At 45.4% G+C, this 13,773-nt stretch overlaps 1 protein-coding gene across 6 annotated transcripts in view; it reads right to left on the reverse strand.

The window, feature by feature from the left end:
- Positions 1-13,773, reverse strand: part of TMEM241 (transmembrane protein 241) — a 114,938-nt gene that overhangs the window by 61,541 nt on the left and 39,624 nt on the right. For all 6 annotated transcript variants that reach the window (XR_006195200.1, XM_042910383.1, XM_042910387.1 and 3 more), the window contains exons 5-8: positions 13,394-13,471; positions 3,725-3,750; positions 1,891-1,942; positions 1-49 (exon numbers count right to left, since the gene is read on the reverse strand). Coding sequence is in view for 5 of the 6 variants with exons in the window: in XM_042910383.1 (XP_042766317.1) it covers positions 1-49; positions 1,891-1,942; positions 3,725-3,750; positions 13,394-13,471 (205 nt within the window). In the remaining variant the exon portion in view is untranslated. The remainder of the gene's footprint in view (positions 50-1,890; positions 1,943-3,724; positions 3,751-13,393; positions 13,472-13,773) is intronic.

Raw genomic sequence — 13,773 nt, forward strand, 5'->3', positions numbered from 1 at the left:
CTACACAGAATAAGTGAATTACAGCCCAGAAATATCCATCTGGATCAAACTGTAACACAGGATTAAAAAAAAAAAAAGTGGCTGTAAGTATAGACAAACAGGATCCAGCATAGCACTTGGAAACCCTAAATAACGGATGCACAGTGCCAAGCAAGAGTTCCACAACAGGACTCTCGGGGTCTTGGGCCAGTCCGTCCTCATTTCTCAGCTGGTTGCTTATAAAATCTTCCTAACAGGGCTCTTTGTCTCCAGCACCCCTTGCCCCATTCTCCACACTGTCCTCACACTGTCTCTAAAAGGCTAATCCAATGGTGTTGGCTATGGCTTAAAATCATTCACTAGTCCCCCAGGGACTTTAGGATTAACTTCAAACTCATGACACCCAAGGATCTCTCTGACAAGCCCAGTCCTATCTACTGTACCCCCTCCAGGGAAAGAATTTGCACTTCCCCAAGCATGAATGCTCCCCCTCCACCAACTTGGGGGGGGGGGCACTCCCTCTCTTCTTCCCTTCCTTATTTTTCTCCACAGAAGCTTATCTCATCTGACATGCTCTATTTCACTTGTCACCTGTCTCTTTCTCTACCATCCACTAGACTGTAAATTCCCGCAGGGCAGGAATTGGCACAGGGGCATGCACATAAGATGTGCTCACTAAATTTGAATCACAGAATACTCAGAACAGCTCCAGGACTGTGCCCACACCTGCTTTGTTCTCCCACCCAACTCCTCTTCACCCTTCAAGATTTCGGTCCGATAGCAGAGTAGGGCTATCATACCAGATACATCTGGTATCAGTTCTAAAATCCCCACTTATTCATTAGCTGGGGACCTTTGGGGCCTCATTATTCTTTTCTTTTTAAAATATTTATTTATTTTTGAGAAAAAGAGAGCATAAGTGGGGAGGGGAAGAGAGAGAGGAAGACAGAGAATCCCAAGCAGGCTCCTCACTGTCAGCACAGAGCCCAATGCGGGGTGTGAACTCACAAACTGTGAGATCATGACCCAAGTCAAAATCAAGAGCTGAACGCTCAACTGACTGAGCCACCCAGGTGCTCTGGGGCCTCATTATTCTTTAGCTCTGTAGCGGAGATAATAATAGTCCCTTTCCTCATAACACTGTGAGATTTTAAATAAAATAAGACTTGTAAAACATTGGCACAGAGCCTGGCACATAGATAGCTCCCTATAATTGTTAGCTATTCCTCCTTTCTGGGTCCCTGAGTCTTCTTAGGTGCTTCACAACATCCCGTATCTCCCCAGGACAGAGCTCTGGCCTCCCTGTTGTAATTATCTGTTTATTATCTGTCCCCCTCCCCTTCGCTCTGTCTAGACTCTGCCTGGATGAGGACAATTCTTCTTTGTGTCCCCAGAGCCTGGCTCAATGCCTGACACTTGATGGGGACTTAATAATTGCTGGGGGAGAAAAGAAAGAAAAGAGACCCACTAATGAGATGACAGTACTGGGGGGTAGGGGTGGGTCCTCAGTGCCTAATAAAGAAAAACTCAGGATAACAAAGTGAAAATCACTCTACAGATGAGGCCCTTGGCTGAGGGGGAAAATCAACTTTGCCTCAATGCATGAGGCTAAGACAACTTGGGCACTGGCTTGTGGGTCCTCCAAGCACCTACAGAGGGCAGACTGCACCCACCACAGCACCCACAGGCCAGAGCCCCGCTGCATTGCCACAGCCTTGGGGAGAAGGCAATAGCCTGAGGAAAAGATGTTAACCTGGCCAAGAGGTACCCGGCCCGGAAGCTTTGAAATGCATTTGTACAGACTAGGGTTCTTCTGATTCTAGAAGGAAGGACTAGAAAGTTCTGCTCATACATGCAGGCTTCAGAGAGTAAAAGACACTTGGAAGGCAAAATGAATGCACTTGAACTGACCTGGGAGTCATTGAAGGGGAGGCATCCTGCAGCAGCCAGGAGAAAGAGGGCACTGTGCAAAGGGAGATAAAACAGGCAGCTTCACTTTTCAACATCAAAGTGTTTCCCAGAGACCGTGGAGATTGAAACACATCGAGTGGAGCACGGATGAGGCCAAGACCCTGTGAGACCAAGCCCCGTTCCCCCGTCCCTCCTCTGAGAACCCCAGTAGGTAGTTGTCAACCATGTGCTCCACTGGTGACCAGACAGTTTCTTCCCCGGTGCTCAGCTGGCCTTTCCCCAGACACAGGCATTTGTAAAACCACAGCTGGCTCACTGGAGAAAAACAGGATGCCGGTGAAATAGATAATAAAAGGAGATTTTTTTCAAACTGCAGATGCCCAAAAATACACTAGTGGAAAACTGGGCAGTCAGGCTGTAGTTATAGCACTTGGGCAAAAGAAAGCACATTAAAACCTTGGGTGCAGCACCTTCGCCAAGTGATCAAACTTAACATCTCCAATGAGAGGACAGATGTACATCATGTGCCTCCTGATATGACATCCTGAAAGGACCCAACGTCACTCAGACGGCATTCCTGCCAAATATGCATAACCCGCCCTGCATGGCCGGCTGGACCGAGGCAGGGGAACCGGTACAGAGGACTCCTCAGAGCTGGGACCTCACAACCCTGGGAAGGTCAGGATGACAGGGAACATCCTGAGTCACAGGAAGGTCCTCCATTCTAGCCCATCCCCATCCTAAAGCCTTGCCAACTCTTAAGAAGGCACACAAATGGCTTCAAGAAGACTCCAAGGCACCAGATTACCGAGGCACTCAGAGGCAAAGGGTGTGGTGAGTGGAGGGAGGCTGTCGGAAGGGTTTCTGGGACCACATAGGATGAGGCAGGTGGAAGGAGAAAAGAACTCTAATGGACTGGGTGTCTACCTATAGTAGAAGACTTTATAGAATATAGGATCCTTCCCCATCCACAGGCAGTGAGTGTTAGACAGCCCCTTGGGGCTGAGAGAAGATGGGGGCCAGCCAGGTGTGAGACAGCACCTGGTTTTCCCACCAAACCGGGCCTTGAGCAATACCTTAATATATCAGGTATTAGTGGGTTTTAATGCCTCTCTTTAACACCTGCTAATCTTTTAAACAAGAGAATGAGTCCTGACAGTGTTGCTGTTATTTTTTTTCCAAGTAGCAGCCTATAATAAAAGCAAAACAAAAAGTCCTAAATCCGTGTGTCTGTTAGTTTCCTATCTTCAGGAATGAGCTTCGTGGCTATTGTAGAGGAAGCCGGAAGCAGCTAGAGAACAAGGCAGTTAGCACACTGGAGGCACAGGGACCGCCTGAGGGTCCAGCCCGGTTCGTGTTCCAGCCGAGGCAATGAGGCACAGAGGGCTGTGAAGTCTGCCCTGAGTCACTTTGCCATGGCCCAAGACGACGACTCAGATCCCTGGCCTTGCAGCCAGCACTTTTCCACCACGGGAATCATAAAAACCCATTAAGTTGCAAACAAATATTTTTCAAATTTTAAGTCATTCCCATGTTTTCCATTTTACTTCTCCCATCAGCAGTGCACAACTCTTAGTGAAGGTTTGGGCGACAGCAGCTGAAATCTAGCACACGTTATTTTCCCCTTAGGAACAGAATATTTCAGGGAAAAAATACACAAAGAGAGAAAGAGTAAAATTTAGAATAAGACACAAAATAGGGGTATATAAGCGTACATAATAAATTCTGTCCACTCTCAAATAGGAATCTGCAACAGTTTATCATCAACAGTTAAAATTAGGTTAAATCTTCTATTTTAGAGGGCTGTGGGTTTTTGGGGTTTTTTTAAACTTACCTACAGATCTTTGCAGGAGAAGTTTTCTGTATGAAAATAAAGAGACTTCTAGTTACTATTTAAAAATTCTTTTTCCCCTTAAAAGAAAATATTTTATTTTTAATTGTTTTTAAGGTTTATTCATTATTGAAGACAGAGAGAGATTGAGCATGAGTGCGGGAGGGGCAGAGAGCAAGGAGACACAGAATCCGAAGCGGGCTCCAGGCTCTGAGCTGTCAGCATAGAGCCCGACATGGGGCTCAAACCCATGAACCACGAGATTATGACCTGAGCCAAAGTTGGACGCTTAACCGACTAAGCCACCCAGGCGCCCCTAAAAGGAAATATTTAGATCCAGAGGCAAATAAGTTTTGAGTAAGCTTATCGGGGCCTTAAGCATTTGCTGCACCTCAGTATTTCTTGGGGCTTTTTCTGCTTGGACCACATGAAGAATGACTCAGAGGTCCAGAGTTGAATCATCTGGGCAAAGCACTCTGGGTGTGCAGTTTTACTACCCTCACCACTGGAATTATGTTTACTCACAAAACCCCAAAATGATGCCAGGGCTAAGCCTTCAAATATCTTACACACCAAGAAAAAAGAGAGAAATTGATGTGACCTGTGTAAGAAGAGAAATTAAGCTCTTGTTCAACTTCTGTTCCAATCTATCTCCTTATATTTTCCTTTCATTAATCCGGCTCTGACTCTGGGCAGTGTTATAAATCCTCGGGGATGATGTATAAGTGAAGAAACATGAAAATGGAGAAAGAACAGTTAACTCCCCCCACCGCCCCCAAAAAGAGAGAAAGGGCAGACTGGGGAAATTGGCATTTAAAGCTCTCTGAAATGAGGAAATTCTAATGCAGACTCTACCTTTAGCCTCTCCTTTTTATTAGTCATCTAAAGGGAATTAGTCCTTTGCACTCAGGAAAAAAAGTTCTAGCAAGGAAAAGCATAGATTTTTCTATATTTGATAGAGGAAATGACAGATTAATTCTGGTCATTTCAAAAGGATTACTTTGCTAGTTGAGGACAAACTATAGTTTTTATTACTCTAGTTCAGGGAAATTGAAGTATGAACATATTGTTTAAAAATGAAGCACTCGGGGTGCCTGGGTGGCTCAGTCAGTTAAGCATCCAACTTCGGCTCAGGGCACAATCTCACAATTCATGAGTTTGAGCCCCACATCGGGCTCTCCGCTGTCAGCACAGAGCCCGCTTCAGATTCTCTGACCCCTTCCCCTTTGCCCCTCCCCCACTTGCGTTTTTTTCTCTCTGTGTTTCTCTCTTCCTCTCTCTCAAGAATGAATAAACGATTTTTTTTTAAGTCTGTTAAAATTAAAGCACTCAAAAGGTACAAACTTCCAGTTATAAAAGAAATAAGTCTTGGGGATGTAACGTACAACATGGTGACCATAGTTACTAATACCGTATTGTAGATCTGAAAGTTGCTGAGAGTAGATCCTGAAAGTACTTATCACAAGAAAAAAAATTTTATAACTACCTATGGTGATGCATGTTAACTAGACTTATTGTGATCATTTTGCAATACATACAAATATCCAGCCGGTATATTGTACACCTGAAACTAATATAATGTTATATGTCAATCATATCTCAATTTTTTTTTTAACGTGAACCACTGACAAGGAAACATGTTTTGCTATGAAGGCTATCTTCAGTTTTCATGCATTACTAAATAATCCAGTTTGTACTGTTTTAATAAATAGATCTTATTTGTATGCAAAGGAGTGGCTTGCATCTGTGTGCCAAACCTGCCTCAGCTGGCCACGCCAACCTTGACTCTACTGCCACCTGGTGGGGACACTTATCCCTTCAGTAGGGAAATGTGTCATTAAAAGAACCAAATGTAATCAACATCTCAACAGTTTGGCAGGAAAGTAGCAATAAGACAGGGACAAAAAGCACGTCCCAGCTCTTCCATGAATAGTAAACATGTTCACCCAGCAAGTGTCTGTCTAGGGGCTTCCGACACAGGGCAGCAAATCAATACAGTGCTTGAAACAGTTCACCCATTTCTCAGAAGAGAGACTGCTTGTTTTATTTTATTTTAAACATGTCTTGGGGCACCTGGGTGGCTCAGGCAGTTAAATGTCTGACTTTGGCTCAGGTCATGATCTCGCGGTTCTGTGAATTAGAGCCCCACATCAGGCTCTGCGCTGACAATGTGGGGCCTGCCTCAGATCTCCTGTCTCCCTCTGTCTCTACCCCTTCTCCACTCATGTGTGCTCTCTCTCTCAAAAATAAACATTAAAACAAATTTTTTAATAAATAAACACCTCTGGCCAGAGGAGCCAGAACCTGAGATATGGATATTAAAATAAGCAATAAATGCATTATTGAGCCCCGTCTCCTAGGGCTCTGAAAACAACTGAGGAGTTGATGTCAGGGTGTTCATCTTCTGAGGCTCCTCAGTCCCAAAGTCACCCGGTGATAAGTCCTCGTGATACCTCAGTGTTCTGAATGGGTCAGTATAACTTCTCAAAAGGCATACCACCAAAAATAACAATAAATAGCTAACATAACCGGGGGTCAGCTAAATTACCATGAGGGCTACCTACTTTGGGCCGGTGTTGTTCTAAGCCCTCTACAGCCATTGGCTTATTTCATTTTGGGTTAATTAAGTCTCAAGTTATATGCTACAGATGCGGACACCAAGGCACTGAGAAATTAGCTAAGTTGTCCAAGGTCACAGGGTTTGGGTTTGGGTGATCTAGCTCCAGAGGCTGACCTTTTATGATGCTATTCTGCCACAGCCAGCCTGCCAGTCCTGCGGTGGCATCCCACCGGCCCTTTCAAACCACTACCTTCATTTGCTGCTTCCTCTGCCTGACTGGAGTGCCCTTTATCCCTGCACTTTGAAAATTCCTACCATCTGTGTGACTGGGTTCAAATCTCACCCCTGACCCTTCCAAACAGACTTACCAGTGGTCACCTCTGGTCCCTCCACACCCGTTTCAGCCCATATGACATTCTATGGGCATCACAGAGTGTGTTTACACGTTGGTTCTTCCATTTAGCTGAGTTTTGTGAGGGTGACCAATGTGTCCTCTATATCTCCATAGCCAAATGTCTGATATAGAGTATACACTTAATAAATGTTGAACAACCAAAAGAATGAGTAGCAATATTGTAATATTCAACTGTGACAACTATATCTGCAAGGTAGCAAGACTATTTCCACAAGCCACACGTTACCTTATAAAAGTCAAGCTGTGTGTGTGTGTTTGCGCATGCATGCACAAAAAAACAGGGATGGTGACAATGAACCACAGTTACAGATGGAGTATATTCTCATAACCTGGGAACAAGGTCATAAGGAGGTCAACCTTCCTTTCCGGAGTTGAGTCTGGTGAAACCTGACACAGAATGGACAAAAGAGGCCTCAATGTGAGTCATAGGTTAAGTCTAAGAGATGTCATATACAGCCGTGTTCCTGGTAATATCTGGTCACTTTGTTGAGGCTCCAGGCTAAATGATCAGGAAAGTGAATCATATTGAGAAAATATCACAGCAATACTCATCACAGAGCAGCTTTTAATGCCAACCTACTAGAAATCACCTACAAGTTTACACACAGGTACTTGCCAACACATCATGTTCCATGTAAGTGGAATGAGGACACAAATAGAGATTCCTGACAAATTGATCAGGAAAATAGGATAGTATATCATTTATGTAAGTATGTCTATATATGTGCCTAGAAAAAAAGTCTGAAAGAATAGAGTAGTATCCTCTATGAAGTAGGATCACACTTGATTTCTGGGACATTTTTCCTCTGCGTGTTCTACAATTTATTATAGTTTATTCCACTGATAAAGGAAATAAAGGTTTTAAAAATATTTTTTAATGTTTACTTATTTTGAGAGAGAGAATGTGTGTGTGCAAGCAGAGAAGGGGCAGAGAGAGAGGAAGAGAGAGAATCCCAAGTAGGCTATGTGCTGTCAGCACAGAGCTCGACATGGGGCTCAATCTCACAAACCATGAGATCATGACCTGAGCCAAAATAAAGAGTTGTACACTTAACCAAATGAGCCACCCAGGAGCCCCAAAATAAAGGGTTTTTTTAAAATAACTAAATACGTATGTAATCCACGCAATTGTTTCCTAATTTGCCCTGACAAGAAATGTTGTTTATAAAGAAAACAATCAATAAACCTAAAAGACAAGCTACTGAATGGAGGAAGATATTTGCAAATGACATATGTGATACAGGAGTAGTATCTAAAATATATAAAGAACTTATATAACTCAACACCAAGAAACAAATAATCCAATTAAAAATGGGCAGAAGACATGAACAGACATTTCTCCAAAGAAGACATCCAGATGGCCAACAGACACATGAAAAGATGCTCAACATTGCTCATCATCAGGGAAATGCAAATCAAAACTACAATGAGATATCAGCTTACACTAGTCAGAATGGCTAAGATCAACAACACAAGAAACAACAAGTGTTGACGAGGATGTGGAGAAAAAGAAGCCCTCATGCGCTGCCGGTGGGAATGCAAACTGGTGCAGCCACTGTGGAAAACAATACGGAGGTTCCTCAAAAAGTTAAAGATAGAATTATTCTATGATCCAGTAATTTCACCAGTGGGTATTTACCCAAAGAATACAAAAACACTAACTTGAAAAGATATATGCACCCCTATGTTTATTGCAGCACTATTTACAATAGCCAAATTATAGAAGCAACCTAAGTGTCCCAACAGATGAATGTATAAAGAAGATGTGGCATATTGAGGCACCTGGGTGGCTCAGTTGGTTAAACATCCAACTCTTGGTTTCGACTCAGGTCATGATCTCACAGTTTGTGGGTTCAAACCCCGAGTTGGGCTCTGCGCTGACAGTCAGTGCAGAGCCTATTTGGGATTCTCTCTCTCCCTCTCTCTCTACTCCTACCCAATTCATGCTCTTTCTCTGTCTCAAAATAAATAAACTTAAAAAAATTTATTAATGTTTATTTATTTTGAGAGAGAGAGAGAGAATGAGCAGGGTAAGAGCAGAAAGACAGGGAGACACAGAATCCAAAGCAGGCTCCAGGCTCTGGGCTGTCAGCACAGAGCCCGACGCAGGGCTCGAACTCACAAGCCATGAGACCATGACCTGAGCCAAAGTCGGATTCTCAACCGACTAAGCTACCCAGGTGCCCCTGAAAATAAATAAACTTTAAAAAAAATTTAAAGAAGATGTGGCATATACATATACAATGAAATATTATTCAGCCATAAAAAAGAATGAAATCTGTCCATTTGCAACAACATGGATGGACCTAGAGGGTATAATCTAAGTGCAGTCAGTCAGTCAGTCAGTCAGAGAAAGACAAACACCATATGATTTCACTCATATGTGGAAGTTAAGAAACAAAACAAACAAACATTAAAAAAAAAAAAAAAAAAAAAAAAGAGGTACAGCCAAAAACAGACTCTTAACTATAGAGAACAAACAGATGGTTACCAGAGGGGATGTGGGTGGAGGAATGGGTGAAATGGATAAGGGGGATTAAGAGTACACTTGTGATGAGCACCGGGAGATGTATGTATGGAATTGTTGAATCACTGTATTGTACACCTGAAACTAATATAACACTGTATGTTAACTATACTGGAATTAAAATTTTTTAAAAAAGAAAGAATGCTGTTTAGTGTTAGTGATGAAATGGAGATGAAGATTCAAAATATTTTGGCATTTATCCAGTTTCTTCCCCTCAGCCTGGAAGTCTGGCCCCTGGTTTTTGCCTGATGATGATACCCCTGAGGACTCTCTAACCCTGTTTCTTACGTGCAGCCTTGACTATGTGATCAGACTTGTCCACCAGGAAGAAATACCTTGTAGAAATGCCTGGATCTCTTCCCTAGACCAGATGAATCTTCATTTTCAATTCACAACAAAGGTGTCCACTTTGAAGATAAGAAGCATGAGTCAGTCTCCCAGAACCTGAGCAGCTCTTGGTGAGTTTCTCAACCTCAGTGACTGGCTAGTGAATATTCAGCTTGGCAATTCTGGGGCTGGACTTCGGGGCTTTGCAGAGAACACGTGGTCCCTGCCAAGGGGGATTCTGAGAAAGCAGGCAGAGACCCAGGGAAACTCCTACTGCGTTTCATTGAACCTCAGATGCCACTGATTGTAAAATTCCCCATTCTTTTATATACTATCAAGAAAGAAAGCATTTGATCATGGCAGGCCATTGAGAGTAAAAGCGTCCTAACTATAGGTAGTGAATACTTTTTTAAAAGTTTATTTATTTTGAGAGAGAAGGTGCAAGCAGGGGATGGGGCAGAGAGGTGGGGGGGAGAGAGAGAGAGAGAGAGAGAGAGAGAGAGAGAGAGAGAATCCCAAGCAGACTCCACAATGTCAGCACAGAACCCGATGCCAGGCTCGAACTCATGAACCGTGAGATCATGACCTGAGCCGACATCAAGATCGGACACTTAACTGACTAAGCCACCCAGGTGCTCCAGTAGTATTTTTTTAACATGAAAAAAAAAGCAGCATGTAATTGATGAAATACGGAAATTGCCAGATGGGGTGAGAGGTATAAAGTCAGAGAGAGGTGCTCACGCTCCTTGAGGTGTCAGGGAAGGCTCCAACTGCATGCAGACCAGCCTAAAATACTGAGAGCCTCCCTCGTGAGACTTCGAGAGTCACCACAGGGTCCCCTCTCACCTCCTGCAGTCCTTTCTCCTCCATAGACAGCTGAATGAGCTTTCAACGCTGTAAATCTGATCGGTCCCTCGGGCCTTTCACACCCAACCCTGGCCGTTCACTGCGCTCAGCATAAACCCCACATTCCTAGCCCAGCCTCAAAGTCTTGTCCTGTCTCCAGTCTCATCCTAAGCCACCCTCTCTTTCTTGTCAAGCTCCAGCCTCACTGGCCAAATCCCTTCCTACATCTGGCCTTTTGCATCAGATGGCTCCTCTTCCTGGGAGCCCTCCCCTTGCCCCACCTGTTGAACTCCTGTTCAGCCTTTGTCTGTGTTTAAATGTCACTTCCCTAGAGTGGCCTCTCGGGCCGTACAATCCAGCAGGTGGGTGTAATGATTTGTCTAGTGTCTTCCCTTCTCGGTTGATGCTACGTACGAGGAGCCCAGAATGGTAGGGCCATGGCTCTTCCTCACTACTATAGACTCAGCCTGGCACAGTGGGCACGTATTTAGAATAAATGAGATGGTGTTGAAGAGGTTCTCTGACAGATCACAAGAAAGAAAACATCACGACATGGTCTAGGAAACATGAGAAGTTTGGTTGTGGCTGGATTTTCTAAAACCCTAGAGGTAGATGGTATCCTGGTGGTGACAAGCTTTACATGCCTCTGTGTAGGTCATGCGTAGTCCCCAAGTACATGGGCACGTGATCGGATCTGTATCAGAAGGTCACTTGCGTGCAGTGTGGAGGAAGGTGAGGGGGAGAGGCAGGGGGAGAGGCAGAGGCAGAGGCAGGGAAGGCAGCCAGGCACTACTGCACACCTGGCAGGCGATGGCAGGCGATGGCAGGCGACGGCACACACACAACGCAAAGACAGTCCAAGCCAGGTCTGCTCAACCCAGGCCCTACTTGGCTGCCCAAGGGCTTGGGGGAGCAAGATGTCATTTGGCCCCTAGCCAGATAGTCCTGAAAAACAGATGAGCATCTGACCAAGGTGACAGCAGCAGTGGGAATGGAAAGGAGGGGACAGATTCAGAAACAGGGTGTGGTGGAGGGGTGGGGGGAAGACGACCAAACCAGGACTTTAAGAATCCCTATATTGCGGCGCCTGGGTGGCGCAGTCGGTTAAGCGTCCGACTTCAGCCAGGTCACGATCTCGCGGTCTGTGAGTTCGAGCCCCGCGTCAGGCTCTGGGCTGATGGCTCGGAGCCTGGAGCCTGTTTCCGATTCTGTGTCTCCCTCTCTCTCTGCCCCTCCCCCGTTCATGCTCTGTCTCTCTCTGTCCCAAAACTAAAATAAAAAAAATAAAAAAAAAAACGTTAAAAAAAAAAAAAAAAGAATCCCTATATTTCTGACTTGGGTGGTGATGATCAGGATCATGGGATCGCCAAGTAGGAAGCAGGTTAGGAAAACAGCAGTTCCGGTTTGGTCCCTTTGCATTTCAGATGCCCAGGAAACAGCTGGGCAGACAGCTAGAGGCAGCAGGCCGTGGGGATCTGAGCTCAAGAGAGAGGCCTGGGCTGGAGATGGGACACAGGAATCACAGTGAATGGAGCGGGGGCGCTGCCATGGGTGTGGATGAGACTATCCAGAGAGTGTGCATGGGAGCAAAGGGCTCCTGACACAGAGCCTTGGGAGACCCTGAAGGGCAGACGAAAGAAAGGGAGAAGGAAGAGCCAGAGACCGGGAAAGAGAACCAACAGGTCAAGGGGGCCAAGAGACTCAAGGAAAGGCAGCAGTGAACCTGGTGAATGGTGTACAAGGCCAACGGAAGTCGCATAAACGCAGCCATCGGTGACTTCAGCCTAAGCAACTCCAGGGGAATGGTGGGGGCAGAAGCCGGAGCAGGTTGGGGGTGAGAAGGGCACGAGGCCATGAACAGCTCCGAACCTGACCCTCCCTCCCTCCCTCACACACTGTGCTGGGGGAGGGCAAGGATGCGGTGGGGCGGAGGTGGAGGGGTGCACAGGCAAGAGAGCACGCCGGCGTTGGCATCCAGTGTTGGTTTTAGAAACACAGCCTTTCAGAGCTGGGTTAGTGTTGGCGGGTCTCCCAGGGCCCACTCCATCCTTGGTGGACTGAGAGCACTGAGTGTGTCCACTGGTTGAGGAAAGTCAGCCAGCAGAGACAGAGAGAGGTCAGCTATCCAGGATAAGGAGGTAGTCCATGGAGCTGCCCGCAAGCAGCAGATGGGAATGACAGGGTGCACAGGTGTATGGAGTGGCCTCGGCCATGGGAAGGATGCCTCTCTCTCCCACACACCCGTAAGAAGTGAGCTGCCTGAATGGCCAACTAGCCTCTCTGGTTGGAAAGTTCCACATTTTTATATGAAACCATCTCAAATGGGCAGATGTTAGAAAAAAGAGCTCCCAAAAGAGGACCAAATTAAAACTGCCACTAATAACATTAATAAATACCTACTAGGCGCCAGAAACTTTCAGAAATACTTAACACATGTGCCTCGCTGCGTCCTCCCAACAACTGTATGAGCCAGGTGTCGTTAGTGTCCCCTTTTCCCCAGTAGAGGCACAGAAAGCAAAGACACTTGCTTGAGCTGGTGTGAGGCAGAGCTGGGCTTGGGAAGAAAGGGGATTTCCCCCGGGGGGGGGGGGTGGAAGGGGGAGGTAATGCTCCCAGCACCCTACGTGAATCTCTGCAATATGTTTCCCTATGGCCCCTGGGGTTCATTGTGGGTGGGAATAAGGACCCCCGCCCCCATTCCTCAGCCCACAGTAAATTCCTCCTCATATCCCAAGGTGCTTGCTCTGCCCTGACCTGCAGCCAAGTGCCATTCAGATCAAGCATTCCCACACATGCACAGTGAACTGAAGAGATGTCAAATACACGATGCTTGAAATTAGTGATGACTGCCAGGCAGTCTTGACCACTGACAGGAAACAGATGGCAGGAAAAGGTAGACACTAATTTGGGCCATTAAAAAAAAAAAAAAAAAAAAAGAGTTCATCTCTGAAATTTAAAGCAAGGGAAGCGAGACTAGCATTTTGCATTATCATTTACCTCTTTCCGAAAACACTTCTGGTGCCCACAGATGATAACTTCAGCTACATTATGCAAAGTAAGAAACACAGGAATGGCCTGAAAGAAAACAGAATAATGTAATAAGCATGAAAATGTTTTCTTTGATCCCTTAATTACATAATACTTGGTTTCTGCTTAAAAATAAAGATCCGTGGGAACTTTTGGCATTCACATATATGATCCTCTCCAGCAAAAACTCTTCTGCGTGGATTAGTGCTCTCTGTTGGAGTATTATTCTTGGCGAGGTGGATGTAGAGGCTCAACACATATTTATTAAGCACCTACTGTGTGTCACAGGAAAAACATCCCACGTACAAGGTGGATACGTGATAGGGAGACTGTCCCTATCGAGGTAAGAG

This window comes from Panthera leo, chromosome D3 (genome assembly GCF_018350215.1).
Source record: "Panthera leo isolate Ple1 chromosome D3, P.leo_Ple1_pat1.1, whole genome shotgun sequence".
In the NCBI taxonomy this organism is placed as follows: domain Eukaryota; kingdom Metazoa; phylum Chordata; class Mammalia; order Carnivora; family Felidae; genus Panthera; species Panthera leo.